This window comes from Neolamprologus brichardi, chromosome 1 (genome assembly GCF_056152115.1).
Source record: "Neolamprologus brichardi isolate AB-2024 chromosome 1, ASM5615211v1, whole genome shotgun sequence".
Taxonomy (NCBI): domain Eukaryota; kingdom Metazoa; phylum Chordata; class Actinopteri; order Cichliformes; family Cichlidae; genus Neolamprologus; species Neolamprologus brichardi.
Window position 1 is genome coordinate 29,622,012 of NC_142104.1, and position 15,888 is coordinate 29,637,899.

Sequence of the window (15,888 nt, forward strand, 5' to 3'; positions counted from 1 at the left end):
CGATCTATATGTACTCATGAGTGCATGTGGGCGCACACAAACCCATTTTTGTGACAAATAAAAACATTGCTTCTTTTTACAGGCTCATTGGTTCAAGAATAAATGGCTGCTACTGGCATCTTGATTTTATGATTTGTCCTTCATCTAAACATGTTTTTTACAGAGCAGGATTACAGTCACAAGGGGTGTGACTTTTTTGTTTTTTTCCTCCCCAGAATTCCTGCTTTATTTTTAATAACTAAAAATTTTGACTTTCATCTCAGAATCCTGATTAGTTCTTCACAGAACTAAAGAAAACGCCAGAATTCTGAGGCTGAAAAGTAAAAATTCTGATTCTTTTAGAATTCCGAAAAGGGTGGAAGAGTCATCACCCATGAATACTTATAATAAAAATGTTTTTTTTCTTTAGTGGGCCCAATCCTCTTATGTATGTTTAAGAAGTACTTTTACTCATTTAGTTTTATTTTTAAGTAATGAGTCTATAGGTTTGCTGAATGGATTCCACAAGCAACGGAAAGATGTTGGTGCACTTTCGCTTTATACCAGGGGTGGGCAATTGATTTTTCCAAGGGGTCACATGATAAACCAAGACTGTTGAGGACTGCACCAATAAGCTGAACTCAGTTCTGCGCAATATTAACTATTTCTTTGTTAGCTTACCAGTGCAGCCCTTCTCAGTAGTCCCAGTTTCTCATGGGCCCTTTGGTGAAAATCAGTTGCCCTCCCCTGTTCTATACAAATCTATTAAAATGAGTTTTCTACATGTAGTTGTAATTCCCCATGTTTGGTGAAGTCTTTACTTTAGTTTCAGGTGTGGTCACTGGTGAGACCTAGCCCTTGTATACTGTAGGGACACAGCTTGTTTGTTGATGGAAAGCTAAACTGGACTACAGCCCTGTATTTACGTGATATTGTAATTACTGCAATCTGAAATTTGCTTGCCTCCCTCCCAACCTTTGCTGTCTTTTGGGATTAAGTTTTTACTCTTGAAAGTCTTTTATTTTTTCTCTCTGGAGCATTTCAGCATTCTAACTTTGGTGACTCGTTGCTGTTTTGGGGCAAATATCGATACACACTGATAACAAACAAGACTATGCTTGTATGACTTAAAGCTACAAAATAGTAAAAAAAAAAAAAATAGCAGAACCATTCAGACTGCAAGCCAGGTTTTTCTTCATGTTGTGGTGTTTTTTTTGTTTTGTTTTGTTGTTTTTGCTGCCACAAAACCAGTTTCTCCCAGTATAAGCAAAACTAAATGAACTAGGGTATTTGTGTTAACTTGTTCTTTGTTAACCAGGTAAACTTTCTGTCACAGCAGTATCTGGTTTTTCCATACGTATCTGTTGTGTGGACACACATAAGTGGTTTAACTGAACTTAACACCAGTCTGTGTCACAGGTGGTCAGTTCAACCAACGGGGAGCTGAATGCAGACGATCCGCTGGCTGTTCATTCCAACGCCCCAATTACAGCTCCGCCAGAGGAGCATCCGCCCGACGAGGCCAAGTATGTGTCATAGAGCCACCACGACTCTCTTCCATGTCCATCTGTCGCTTCCTCTCTTTCCCTCTTTACCTCCCTCTGTCTCCTTTTGCTATCGTCTGGAATTGTGACAGCTCCAGCCACCAGCTGTCATCTTCCACCTGCCCCTCTTATCTGTCTGGGTGTGTGGGTTTACGATCTGCAACCAGTCTCTATATCCCTCAGTGAATTTTCCTTTTCTGTAAAAATAGTACTGTGCAAAAGTAAAAGCCAGCCCTCATTTCTTTAATAGCTCTTTGGAAATCACCCTGGTGGAGCAAAAATACAAAACTATTATTTTATATCTATCAAACAATGTTATCTTTAAGATTTTTCCTAGATTCAACTTAAAATGGAAACAAGTTTTGTTTTTACGATGGGCTGCTAGTAACAATATGCCTAAAGTTCTTTGCAAAGTTGTTTATGTGTAGACACAACACTAGTTCATCCTTTGAGTTAGGTGCCATTTTATCCTTGAGTGATTCATAGGTCAGTGTTAAGTGGTTTAACATACTGAAGAAAAAAAGCAGCCACTGGCCGACAGAATGCCTGGAGAACTATTGCTCTTAAAAAATTACAGGAAAGCCTGTGTCCATGGCAGCAAAAAATAAAGAAATGAAGGGTTGCCTCAAGACTTTTGCACAGTACTGTAGATTAACTAATGCACCCCCTCATGCCTGTGCCCAGCCAATCAACCATTAACATAGACTACAATCTCTACAGCACACAAGTAGTGTAAAAATCATTGAAATTAGTGTTGGCACTGGTTTGAGCTGGTAGCAGGAACTAACCGGTAAATGGTGCCAGTCTTAAGCATCAGCAGCTGGAATGGTGCCACGCTGCATGGCTGGTCAGCCACTGAAAAAACTGCTGTGCAAGCTGAAGATCACACGGTTCGTCTGACTGACAAGAAGTGAGGGCAGCTCTTAGGATTCACACAGCTCTCAGACAAAACGGTATATAATAATGAGGAGATGCATAGTTTGAAACGGAAGTAATAACAGAAATGTAGGAATCAACTTTAAACACATTTTCTTTATCCACCATGCTTTATGATATTGATTGAGGGCCATTCCAATTTAACTTCAGCACTGGACCACTTGACTGGTCTAGATTCAAGTCTGCAGTGGAAAGATTTATGATGCTGGGCCCATTTCATACAACGCTTTCAGCTCCAAGTGCTTTAAATAACAAAGTCCAGACATCAAACAAAGTCAAATAAGACCAATAAAAATAGAGGAATTTTAAAAAAGAAAAGAAATATAAGTAAGCAATTAGATTAGATTGTGCGTAACTTTTAATTTTACATGCAAATAAACAAAATTTGAGAAAATTCGAGCAGAGGATAATCAATTTTGTACTTTTTACTTTTTTACTTTCAATTATTCACAAATTTCTTCAATTAAAATCAATTTTTAATAACCGCCCCACTGAGTAAGTAACCTCAGAATCGGCAACAGCCCAACTGAGCCTTAAAAAAATTAAGTAGTTAACCCAAAAACAAAATTGTTTTGATGATTTTAAGACATTTCTGCCCGCAGCCTTCGGGCAGCTGCTCGACAGCTAAAACATCGTGAGGATTGAACTTCATAGCACGTCCCTGACAAACTGTAACAGTGTGTATATATATAAATAAATAGTAAGTGTTTAACAGAACACCTTGCTGAATTGCTGGTCCATTTTATGCTTTTACTTCATGTAGTTTATGTACACACTGGTGTTCTAGTAACACATCAAAATGAGAGCGAGCGCACTATTGAACCCCTAAACACACCAGGAAAAAAATCACTCATTGTGTACTGCGTTTTAATATGCTTTACATATAATTACCTATGAACTTGTTTTAGATAAGCTTCAGTTCAGCTGTCTGGGAAAGTTCAATGCTGAAGCGATTAACCATAAACCAGTTTTAACAACAGTGTTTATAAAGTGTTTCCTTGTTGCGAGTCGCCTCCTGAATCTCCGAGCTGCGTGTTCTTTTTTTAATGTGCATTCATTTCTGTCTCTGCCCAGATGGGCGGCCTTGCTGCTGTTGTCTCCTTTCACACGATTGCGTGATATTATGATTGGTGTGTTTTGTGCCCATCTCTTTGATGCCCCATCAAACAAGAAATTTATTTTTATTTTTTTAATGACATAATGATGGCAAATTGATTTAAAATTGGCCTTTATAGGAAATATTTGGTGTAGTTAAGCTGAAATAATACGACATTTTTATTCACAATCATCTACTCAATCTAAAAAAGACAAAAGGCTGTCTTTATAGGACCAGTTTAAAATGTTAAGCCTCAGTTGCACAGCCCTAGAGACTGGTTGGTGATCGTCTGGCAAACACAGGTTGCTAGGGAAATTTGTCTATTCTCCCCAAGTAGTTGGTGGCTGTTGCCGGCTTTTTCCATGTGAAAGTAGTCACAAAGAGTGCGTCGCAGTGAAGACCTCGGTTTGGGCGCTAATGATACTGACACGGTCGTTTGTAGTTTGCATGAAACTAACTTGTCTGCAAACATTGTGAGCTGTAGTGGAACTAAGCCTGTGGGCCTAGAGCAGGTGTGGGCAATCTCAGTCCATGAGGGCCGGTGTCCCTGCAGGTTTTAGATGTGTCCTCGAACCAACACAGCTGATTTAAATGGCTAAATTAGCTCCTCAACATGTCCTGAAGTTCTCCAGAGGCCTGATAACGAACTAATCATGTGATTCAGGTGTGTTGACCCAAGGTGAGATCTAAAACCTGCAGGGACACCGGCCCTCGTGGACTGAGATTGCCCACCCCTGGCCTAGAGACTGGTCCATTAGACTCTACAGCACAGGTGTCGAACTCCAGGCCTCGAGGGCCAGTGTCCTGCAGGTTTTAGATGTGTCCTTGATCCAACACAGCTGATTTAAATCGCTAAGTTACCTCCTCAACATGTCTTGAAGTTCTCCAGAGGCCTGGTAATGAACTAATCATTTGTTTCAGGTGTGTTGACCCAAGGTGAGATCTAAAACCTGCAGGACACCGGCCCTCGAGGCCTGGAGTTTGACACCCCTGCTCTACAGCATCCTGTGTCCAAAATAGGAGACAAGTTAAAGTCACATGACATGTCATGTGACTGAATGCCCAAATGTTCGGGTTTTTTTTTTTTGTTTGTTTTTTGCATTAATATTTTCACCTATTTATGGGATAGAACAAATCTAGTTGCTTAATTGTTTTACTAAACAAAAATAGTTACACTACATTATGTTAGTAGTTGTAGCATTAGTCTGGCCACCCACAGTGCACATTTGGCCAGTTTTTTAAGTGAGCACTTAAATGTCAACTCTTGTGGTCGATTGTGTTTAACATAGAAAATGAAATATTCAGAGAAAAGCAAAATACAGTAAGTATAAGGACACAATGATCTACACACCAAACAGCTTTTGTTAAAGGATTTTTTTTCCTACGCTAACATTTTAGAAACATGCTCAAAACATGATGCCATATCACCCTCGTTCCCGGGAATTCTAAGAGACATAATAAGCTGCAGGGATGTTCTGTGACCTTCTCTGTGACCTTCTCTCTTTTTACCTCTCTTAACTTTCTGTCTCTGTGTCCACCTGTGTCCTGTTGGTGCGTGGGTGTGCATGTTTGTGTGGCATGTTCCCAGCCCCATCATCTCGGTCTCGCTGTATTAATCTATCTTTCTTTTCTCTTTACACTCCTCCCTCTCTCCTCCTCCTCCTTCTCCTTCTGTAGCTGCGTGAAAATGCTCAACCTGTGGTGAGTCCCTCTCTGCTCGTCCACATCAGACTCATGGGACAGGGAGTGGACCAGCCTAGGCTGGGCCCAGTGGAGTTATTTACAAAATGTAACCAGACTCTCACTGGTGCATATTATATAGTGCCCACAAACACTGTCAGCTGTGTTTACTGCCAAGTTTCTGCCCGTTTTCTGCATTTAGTAAACCTTGCTGCCTGACAAACATTAATAAATAATATCAGGCCAGAAAGAAAAACTCAGTCTTTTTAATTATGGCTCCTTTATAACTAAACATTTGACTTTAGGTTACAGCCTTTGTGCATGGAACATCACTATTTGTTAAATATTAAATGAATCTGAGGGTACCCAGTCACTGTCCTATGTCCTAATCTGCTTTTTTCTTGTCTTTGTATGTTCTTATTAACCGTTCAGGCTCACCGTGTCCTGTGACTTTTGTGTTCACTGCTTCCTTTTTCATTTATTTTTAAAGATTTTACCTAGGAGAAGTATTGCCTTCAGAGTCAGTTTGTAGTTTTTGTTCCTCTGCCATGTCTGTTAAAATGGTGGGAGGTGAATACGCAAACGCTTGGTGGATGGGAACACATCCATCGTGTCCATGTTAAGGTGTTACTGAGTTCTTACTGTTCTGATTTAAAAGACAAAGTAATAAGGCTCAGATGAGGCTCCTGTGATATTTAACACACTGCTGTGTTTGTTCTTTCTCGTGCTTCATCTGACGCTTCTCTCATCCAAGCGCTCATTTAACGTCCACGTCTTTCTGCAGGTGTTGCTGTTTCTTCAAGCGGAAACGGAAGAAGAACACGCCACGGCAAAAATGATCACGCAGCACCAGCCTGAAACGTTCCAGCTGTTCGGCTCAGTCGATTGTGATTTTATTAGAAATCAGTAAGGTCCCGTTCAGAATAGAAGAGGGAGTCATCTGAGAGATCTTGATTGAATTGTTCTCCGTTTTTTGGACAAGTTTAAAAACGGTTTGCTGAGATGTACAAGATGCTTGTGTCTTCTTGTGGGATTTTTTTTTTTTTTTTGTCCTTTTTCTTCTTCGCCCTCCACCCCTCTGTCAAGCTGTGCTGGGTTGTGTTGCAGGTCAGTCGGCCAAATGGGGGAAAAAACCTTTCTGATGGAATTTTGCAGAGGATAATCTTTTTTCCTTCCTCCCCCAAGACTCCCAACATCAGTATTTTTTTTTCCTCTTTTTTCTCCTGAAGAGGAAGAGATGGCACCTCCTGTGGAAACTTGCTTCACTACGATTCCTGCTTGACTCATAAAATCATCAACTTCAGTTCCCTTCTAATCTCCTAAATGCATCCTGCCCTCAGTTTGCAAACTCATTATGACACAAAGCCCTTTATGATGATTCCTGATGTAGGAACTGAATGTAACGCAAGAAGAGCCAAGAGTGTAACCGCCTATCGTCACATACAGGCACAAAGAGCATCAGTCTGCCATTTGGCCTCTGCACGTTATATTTTTTGTTGTTGTTGTCGTTTTCTTTTTTCCCCCCGTCCTCCAAAGAGGTCAACTCTGGCACTGGGACGGGGCCTGAGACATCAGAAAACAGAGACGCCTCGTGTACAGTGTTCTCTGTGGATGATTTCTGCTCATGCTGCTTGGTTAAAACGCTCCCCTTAACCTCGCTGCTGTCAAAACACACTACAGTCTCTTTGGACTCTCCTGCAGTTTTTGCTCCTACCCTTCGCTGAGCAGCAACATGACACTTGTAGATGCAGGGGGTGGAAAAACAAATGCTATTTATGCTATTTATCTCTCGGTTTCCACCTGTTTTTCCTACTAATTCTTAAACATACGCACTGAATGTATGGACAGTAAAATAAATGACTTTAAAGCATTTATATAATCTGTCACGTGCACGGGAATGAAATTGCAGTTGGGGAGCTGAGACCAATGTTTAAAAAAAAAAAAGAAGAAAAAAAAGGTGACCAAAACTAGGTGGGAGGGTCTTAAATGTTGTTGATCTTGTAGACATTGGGGGATGCTTTGGAATAACATGAGGAAAAAGTGATGTGAGGCACTTTTGGAGAATCACAGCCTCTGAAACGCTTCTGTCCAATGCCTTAACCCCCCGACCAACCTACTGACCGACCAACCGACCGCAGTCACATCACCACTTGGATGACACGTTGGCGGCATAGTTAATGTGAGATTTCAGTGTCTTTTTTTTCCCCTTCTTTTCTTTTTCCCGTCTCGTCCCCTTTTGGGCATCCTGTGTAATAAAGAGTACCAGACTGTTCCCAGCTAGTGTGAGAGCAGTTAACGACTTCCCCTTTGTTGACACACTGAAGATGTATTCCCAAGAAAGTGATGCCAAATGGAACGTTTTGGTGTAATGATGTGTAACGGTGTTCCAGATGTCCCCCAGATGTCCCCCAGATGTTCCCCGTCCCCCAGTTACCCTTGTGCGTACCAGTGTGAAGACCCCACGTGCTGCAAAGTGGTGTGTGACGTTTGGACGACTGCTGAACCCCCTTCTCCTTGTCAGCACCGGGAGAGGAGAAAAGAGGGCGGAGAAGTGAACGTGTCTGTACCATTCTCACTCTTTTAGTGTCACGGAGGACTGCCTTGAAACAAAATCCTCAGTACGTCACCTTGCCTATCCTCCTAACAGAATGAATTACCATATGTGTGTTCTTTTTCTTTTACATTTTACATCTTATGCTAATGTGAATTTGTTGAATGCAATTTTTTTTTTTCCATTCATTCCAAATAGCCATGGTTTTATGGGGAAAGAGAGGTTAAACAAACAAACAAAAAAAGCTTGAGACCATGACTGCACTACATTTGTTGACCCCGGCTTTCCCTGACAAGACCCTGCCTTCTTAATACTGTACTTTAAATGTGCTTATTATTTTAATTGTAGCTGCCTCGTGTGCTAGGCCTTCCCTATAGGGTGCAGGGAATACACACACACACACACACACACACACACACACACACACACACACACACACACACTCTTCTGTTTATTTGCCCCACCCACTTTTTTGTTTGTGTGTGTGCCATGACAGCTTCCATTTACTCCATTTCCCTCTGTCCACACACACACGCACTCACACACACACACACACACTCACTCATTCATCCAAGACCAAGATGAGTGGAGTTTCAGGTTTGTCTCCATCATCTTTAGAAATATGATGTTGTAGATGTTGCAGATTTTTCTCAATGAATCAGTATGTAAACCTGCTTGTTATATGTATTTACACTGTATAGCTTCCAGTTTATTATTATTTTTAACCCCTGACATGTTGGTTACTCTGGGGTCTAAGTTATTGTGTTATTGAAAGTACTTGAATTTGAAAATCTACGGGACCTTTTCTTCTTTTCTGTTTTTACCCCTTTTCTTTTCTTGGGCGTTACCATAGTAATTCCACACATAGGATTTGAGGGGAACGGTGGGGAAACCAGGCTATCTGAATGACAGGTATTCATGTCTCTGATATGTCTTAATGCCTCTTACAGTTTATTTTTTCCCAGACAAACACGTGATGTTAGCTGCCTGCGATCGCCCCTGCTTTCATCAGCAGCGGCTCGGCCATTTCATTCCAGCTGCCTGAGGAAAAAAACTCAAAGTATTCTGATATGGATATCCAGACTGTAGCCTTCAGTCTTTCCCCCCATGGATTTCCCTGAGTGCCATTTCCTGAGACTACTAATAGCCCATGCCTTTTACCTGTGCCAGGAAAATATGAAGTTGAATGTTTTATTATTTTAGTTTTTTCTGTCTTTGGATGATTGCATTCCACCTTGTGTCCTTGAAGGGGTCCGCTGTCATTTTTGGGAAGAATCCTCGAGCAAACGTGGCTTAGCGCAGCAAAGCGTTGCAGTGAAAGTGTTTCACGAGTCGTTCCCGTTGGTTTCTTTCATTCACAATGTCACTGGAGAGAAACCGGACACCAGGTTTATTATTCCCGAGTCGGATGTTGTGACTGATCATCTTTGCGACATTTCCTTCTTCCGTTAAAGCTTGCGGGTTGTCCAGCTCTTCAGCTCCCGGCTGAAATGCTTGATATGTTACTCTGATGTATCCGCTTTTCTTACTGTTGGCCTCATGCAGAGTGGTATAGGAGTGCTCTGCGTGACTTGTATCTGCATGGCTTACCTGGAGACGATCGATCTCTCTCTCTCTCTCTCAGTCTCCAGCGAATTTCCTCACCTGTAGGGCTCGTATACTGTTGGGTCAGTGAGTCAGTTTTGGCTTCCAGGCCTCATGTAAAATACATCAAACATTTTCATGTCTTCATTCCTTTTCAGCGGCCATTATTTCTTACACAGTTCACTTCAGTCAGACTTTGGATGTGTGTAACTTAGTCAAAGCAGAGGACGGTGTGAAGTGTGAATGAACGGCTTCGGTCTCTTTGGTTTCTCTGGCACTTTTTCCTCGTTGCTGTACTGTAGACTTACTGTGTGTTGGATTTACTGTATTTTTTTTTTTATTATTATTTTTTTTGAGGGAGAGGTGACATTTGCTACAATATTGTGATGATTATTTGAACTGTAAATTGTACAGAGTTCACAATTGTAGTCTGTTTTCTGTTGGGAATCCATATAAAATCGTATTCTCTGATCATTTTTTCCTTTTTCTGTTTTTTGTTTTTTGTTTTTGTTTTTTTTTTTTTCCCCCTGACTGTGGAAAATCAAATTGTACAGCTCCAGAGTTTATCCTCCTCCCTCGGCATTGTTTTTTGTTTTTGTTTTTTAGAGCCTATGATTAAGAGGAATCTTAAAACTGTAAATAAATATTATTGTGCTGAAATATGAATGTCACTTCAAAAATGTATTTGAATGAGTTAGTCAAGGGCTTCAAGAATGAAGGACCCACATTTCTTTTTATGGTTTCATATTTTTGATTTGCAGAAAGGTAAAGGTCCTTTTTATCTGAGATGCCTATGTTTTATTTTGTGTTTTGTTTTTTTTTTGTTTTTCTCTTTGGATTCATATAATACAATGTGTCACACATGAACCTTATAAAAATCACTTTTTATTCCCTCCACACCTAAAGGGAAAACTCCAATTTGCACCCTTTTTTATGTAAAATAAAAGATCTCTCCACCTTGTGGGCATGTCTCTTGTGACGTGATTTTTGTAAAGTCTACTTCAGGAAAGGTTTTGACTTTGATCAATTTTTAATGTGTGTAACTTATAAACCCAGCAGATTTGGAGCTTCATATTCAAAAACCGGAAATGCTGTTTTCAGCTCATAAGCTGCATAAGGATCTCTGAGGTTTTCTATCAGGTCAGCTGTTTGAAGACAAGTTTTACTTTGTTTTAGAGTTTGACTGATAGAGGAGACCAATACCAATATTTAGAGATATCAGCCAATACTTTTTTCCTTACGTGGAAGTTTTATACTGCCCTCTGGTGGACAAACAGTGCAACACCACCTACAAGGTTGAAGGGTGTTTCTTCCATCTTTTTCTTAATTGTATTGGTTGATATTAATGCTGATACCTATAGACTGGCAAATGTCTAATATTAGGATTGCAAATAAGTTGGATGGGTTGATAAAAATTGACATTTGTGTCACAGCAGCCAAAACAAATGTGGCTCATAAAAATAAAGCTTTTACCATCAAATAGCTGAGGAAAGAAAATACACACATGAGCTCACTTGAATTAAGATGTGGAAAGGTCAATCTGCAGGTTTTGAATTAGAATTGGAATTTCATAACAAACTCGGATTTTGCTCTTTAAAGATTTTTAACACCATTATGGCCGGCCAATGTAAACGGACCATTTCAAAACAAACTGGTGCTGGAGGTATTTTGACAAAAGTTTTGTTTTGCATCTGTCACAATCAATAAGGTATTGCATGTAGTTTTAAATGCCACTTCAGCAGCTACATTATCATGTAAGTTGTGAAATGGTTTTAATAAAGACAGGTCACATTTCTTTTTTAAATGTTTATATTTACAAATCCCTTTACTCCTAAGGTTTATATTTTGTTGCTAGATAGCTTGAAAACTGTCACTTGGCAAAATGAAATATATTTCACGCTCAAAAATCAAATTTCCCCAAATCCATCTTGGACTGAGACAGTCTTAGTCCATGGGGCTGCTTTGCACAGAAAATATTTCAAAAATAAACAAAAAATTTCATTTTGTAGCAAAATGTTAAACCTCTGAGCAGTGCACTCCGGGTTTTAATTTACTGTATCAGTCTAATCAGTTAAAAACATGAAATGGTGACTGTAATTTTAAAAAATGTAACTGGTTATTTCTCAATTTTTCTATTGCTGCAAAGCAATGTATGCATATGAACGAATGTTTGTGCTGTTAAAGCAACTTGTCATCTGTAAGACAAAATTACAAAATTTGGTTCAAATCTCAAAATGTTGATTTAATTTAAGTTTCTTTTGCATCAGTTGGAATTATTTTCTCAGCATTTCGAGTTTTTAAGGCTCAGCTCAACACTAACCGTGACCCTGACACTAATCCTAATTCTAATGTTGATTTATTAAATTGAAATTTTGGGATAGAAACCCAAATCTTGATCTATGTGCAAAACACAAAGATAGTTCACAAGTAACGTGATGTTTTCTCCTCCCACCGCTAGGCGGCGACACTGCTCGCTACGCTGTAGCAGCGCAGCCTCTAAACTATAAACTTCCGGTGTGAGCGTGCGTTAACCCTTTTCCACCGGTCCGAGTCAACATGGTGGGTCCACGGAAAGCATTTCATCTACTCGTCCTCCACAATCCTTCACAATCCTCACTGGCTGTCCCGTCACCGAGCGGCTACTAACGTCAGTCTGCACACAGGCGACACGAAGATTTATAAAAGCGGGTTTTCGACGCACTTTGGTGGCGTTAACCATGTAAACACAGACTGACTACTCCCGAAGTAACCGGGCACCAAGCCGCAGGTTCGCGGTGCACCTTTAACAGTTTAGCTCCGCTCGTGTTTGTGTGCTTCTCATACCGAGTTCATGTCCGTTAGTTGTTGGTGGAAAGTTTGTTCATAAGGACAACTTTCGTTTAGCCGTCTTTACCGTGGCAATGTTTTGCACGGGGACTAGCTGCTCGGTGACTTGAGGATGGTGATGAGTTTGTGTTCAATGTACTCAAAATATGTTTTAACGTTTATCGGCCATTAATGTCTAAATATATAAGTGTCGTCTGTTAAATAAGTCGTTAAATGTGATTTATAGACGTTTAGACTCACTTGACATTCCGTCATATGATCGGTCACTACGTGATTTTAACATGTGACACACTTTGCCACTAAAAGCTGTCATACCTTTTCTCTTATTCCAAAGTTTTTAAACTGCAGACAGTGTTTTTTGGGGGGAATCAGTGAAGATATTTGAAATTCCTTCTTCAGCAATTCATACGGACGAAATCTAAGTCTGTGTGCCTCCTCCTCCTCCAGGGTCGAGTCAGGACGAAGACGGTCAAGAAGGCCGCCAGGGTGATCATCGAGAAGTACTACACACGACTGGGCAATGACTTCCACACCAACAAGAGGGTGTGCGAGGAGATCGCCATCATCCCTAGCAAACCTCTGCGTAACAAGATTGCAGGGTGAGTGGGGTTTCAGCTGTGTGCACTCCTGCTTTAGCCTCAGATCGTGATTTGTTAAGCACAGATTTAAGGCAGAGGATTTCAGCTACAACATCCTGTTATTTCTTCAGCGCAGCTTCACTATCCTGAGAGATCAAACATTATTTATGAACCTCTGTCCCTGTCCGAGCACACCACACAGGAGAATGTCAGAGCAGCCCACATAGATGTATTTGAGGTCTGGTGGGGCCAAGCGTTTAGCTAGCTGACTTGTAGATGGTAGTAATTTTTTCCAAGTGTAGCTTTAAATCAAACTCTGGCTTGGTTTTCCCCTTGGTGTGGTTCCTTTGTCCTAAAGTGGCTCAAAACGGATGTAAAAAAACAAAAACTAGTTAATTTATGTTGAACTTTATCCGACCTCAGTCTGACAGCAGGGGTAGGGTGTTTGCAGTTCGCTGGCAGTCCAGGGATGGCCCGTCTACCTGCAGTGAGCTTTGTTGTCAGATGGAGGCAGTGTACAAAGTATGTGGTATAACTGGTCTGTGGGCCACTCTTGCTTGTCTACTGTTGGCCCATTGGCCATGTAGAAGAGTGAAGTTGGAACAAACAAAGAGCTGAAGTGAAGCAGATTGTTTAAAAACAGTGAAAAATGTACACTGTCTATGCTTTTCATGCCGTATCTCTGAAGTTGTTTTTCATGGTGACAACAAACTTCCCGAATCTGTGCCCCTTGTCAACCAATCAGCATTAGGCAAAGCAAAGCAGCACATGTGGAGCTGTTGGCGTAAAAAAATGAAGTTTTCCAATCAGCTGTTGCATGTTTGGGGTGCAGAGGTGGTGCACCCCAAGTCAGAACCTCTGAGAATTCCTCCCTCTGATTTCCTACGGCTCGTCATGTTAATGAAACATGAACGCTGTTTTATTCTTTAATTCAGGCTTTGTCTTTATATGTGCGTGTTTGTTTTTTGATATTGAATGAGATTGATATGTTGTGTTTATTAATTTGGGGGGTTGCTTTTTGGGTTTTCTCATTTTTCTTTGAGAAAAAGGTGACACTCACATGATGTAGCGCTGATATATCTTCTTTGTGATCTCTTGAATGAAGCTGGTGAAGAACCAGAGTGGCAATAAAGTTTAAATGTGATTCGGGTTAGGGACAGTGCATTTGCTTTACAGCTAGAAGGTCAGGTTCAAGTCTGCCATTAGGCAGTTCGCATGTTCTCTCCAGGTACTCCTGCTTCCTCTCACATTCAAAATGTAGTTAAGTGTGCATGTGAGTGGGAATAAGCCCTGTGACAGACTGCTGACCTGTCCATGGTGTAGCCTGCCTGTCAGCCTAATGTGATTCGGGGGAGGTTGTTTTGGGGGTTTTGATTAGTTGGTTCATTAAAAAAGAAAAAAGACTCAGCTGGTATGAGTTTCACACCACGTTTCTGCAGGTTAAACGAGTTGATGAGCTTGGAAGACGATTCATGTGAAGTGGTTGTTTTTAGCTGAAGTCATTTTTCTCGGATTGTTAGATTCTGTGTGCGTGATGTGCTTCTGTTATGAACCTGAGAGCTGGTGCACAGTAGCCACTCATTTAAACTCCACCATTGCTGTTTTGAATATTTTCTGTGTTTGGTCTGAATTAACTAAAACTTCAGACATGTTGAAGTTAAATCATAAAACTGCTAAAAAAAAAAAAAGACAAAGTTAAACTTAGAAACATTTGTATTTTGCTGCTGGAGGTTTGGAGTACGTAGAAATATGAACTGCTTACAGTCAGAAAAAATGTGTACTAATCTGCTGTAGGTTTCTAATTGTGTGTTTGTGCTCACTTGTGTCTCAGGTATGTGACACACCTGATGAAGCGTATCCAGCGCGGTCCAGTCAGAGGAATCTCAATCAAGCTGCAGGAGGAGGAGAGAGAGAGGAGGGACAACTACGTCCCAGAGGTCAGTTCACTGTCTTCTGTCCTACCTGTGACGGCTGACTGTAGTGCTCCCCGTGCCTTAGGTTGCACACCTTGTGTGGGGCTACGTTGAGCTGCCGCTCGAGTGTCCACGGGTTTCCTTAAGCATCTTTGTTGTCACTGAGCATTTCTCTCCAGCTGTTGCTGGAGTAAACATGGAGGTGAAAGGACAGTTCAGGTGGCTCATTTGTGTCTCTCATCCTGTAGATTTCTGCTCTGGACCAGGAGATCATTGAGGTGGATCCAGACACAAAAGAAATGCTCAAGATGTTGGTGAGTCTCAGATGTTATTTGCTGATTTATTTGGTTGCCACATAATTGAAAGTCCTTCTGAATTTGCAGCAGAACCCTGACGTGATTTCCGTTAGTAACACTTAATATTTTGATAAAGAACATAATGGGCACATTGCAAAGAAATTGCCAGGTGTAATTTATCAATAATGGCCATTTAAGTACCAGTGTGTTTAGTGGGGGTGGGAAGGAAGTAGTTCTACACACATTAAATGAGTGCCGTAAAAGGGTGGAGCAATCACCTGTTTTTTAACTGACATTTACATTATTTTACATTTTTAACTGACTGAGTCTTTGCACAGAGTTAAAGCACGCCCATATTTATACGTCATGCGTCCAATTTAGGCTGTGGTGTGTGGTTAGAGCAAAATTAAGAATCCAATACATAAGCAGAGAAAAGATAAATATAGAAACAGAAAACACTGGCATGTCTTCTCCTTTTTCTGCGACTTCTGTAAACATTTTTCTGAGTTTATGGACTCAGAAAAATGTCCTGGACATGTTACATCCTGTGGAAAACACTAACATGATGGAAATGACTTTTGCTAAACACTGACTGGCATCACAATGGCTGCATCCACCTGTAATCTAGTCGGGGTAAAAATGAGAAATAGTCTGGGCAACAAAGTCACTTGTTTATCATTAGTTTTAATTTATTCTGAGGTGTCTTTGCTAGCTGAACTGTCATGTCACAGCTTTTAACTTGGTTGTTTAAATCACTAAAACGTTCTTCTTCTTGTAGGACTTTGGTGGCCTTTCCAATCTTCAAGTCACTCAGCCATCCATCGGGATGAACTTCAAGACGCCACGAGGACTTTAAAATCATGTTTGATGGCCTCTGAATAAAGACAGTTGTTAAAAATGTTCAA

At 40.7% G+C, this 15,888-nt stretch overlaps 2 protein-coding genes across 7 annotated transcripts in view; both read left to right on the forward strand.

Moving 5' to 3' along the window:
* csnk1g1 (casein kinase 1, gamma 1) overlaps window positions 1-10,322 on the forward strand; it is a 36,153-nt gene extending 25,831 nt beyond the window's left edge. For 3 of the 6 annotated variants that reach the window (XM_006793834.3, XM_006793836.3, XM_087840707.1), the window contains 3 exons: window positions 1,399-1,505; window positions 5,233-5,256; window positions 6,020-10,322. In XM_006793834.3, coding sequence (XP_006793897.1) covers window positions 1,399-1,505; window positions 5,233-5,256; window positions 6,020-6,074 — 186 coding nt within the window. In that variant the 3' untranslated portion in view covers window positions 6,075-10,322. The remainder of the gene's footprint in view (window positions 1-1,398; window positions 1,506-5,232; window positions 5,257-6,019) is intronic. The other 3 variants (XM_006793835.3, XM_006793837.3, XM_006793838.3) reach the window with 1 other exon arrangement.
* On the forward strand, window positions 7,607-15,888 carry LOC102783511 (small ribosomal subunit protein eS17-like). Its single transcript, XM_087843398.1, has 6 exons — window positions 7,607-7,798; window positions 11,892-12,017; window positions 12,644-12,795; window positions 14,606-14,711; window positions 14,936-15,001; window positions 15,762-15,888. The coding sequence occupies exons 1-6, from the start codon at window positions 7,607-7,609 to the stop codon at window positions 15,837-15,839; spliced, it is 720 nt and encodes a 239-aa protein (XP_087699524.1). The 3' UTR covers window positions 15,840-15,888.

What these genes read in the sequence shown, in the direction of transcription:
- LOC102783511 (XM_087843398.1), top strand. Translation starts at nt 7,607, where the DNA reads ATGTGTAACGGTGTTCCAGATGTCCCCCAGATGTCCCCCAGATGTTCC. An exon ending in CTGCGTAACAAGATTGCAGG is followed by an intron (nt 12,796 to 14,605) that starts GTGAGTGGGGTT and finishes CTTGTGTCTCAG; the next exon opens with GTATGTGACACACCTGATGA. An exon ending in GGGACAACTACGTCCCAGAG is followed by an intron (nt 14,712 to 14,935) that starts GTCAGTTCACTG and finishes CTCATCCTGTAG; the next exon opens with ATTTCTGCTCTGGACCAGGA.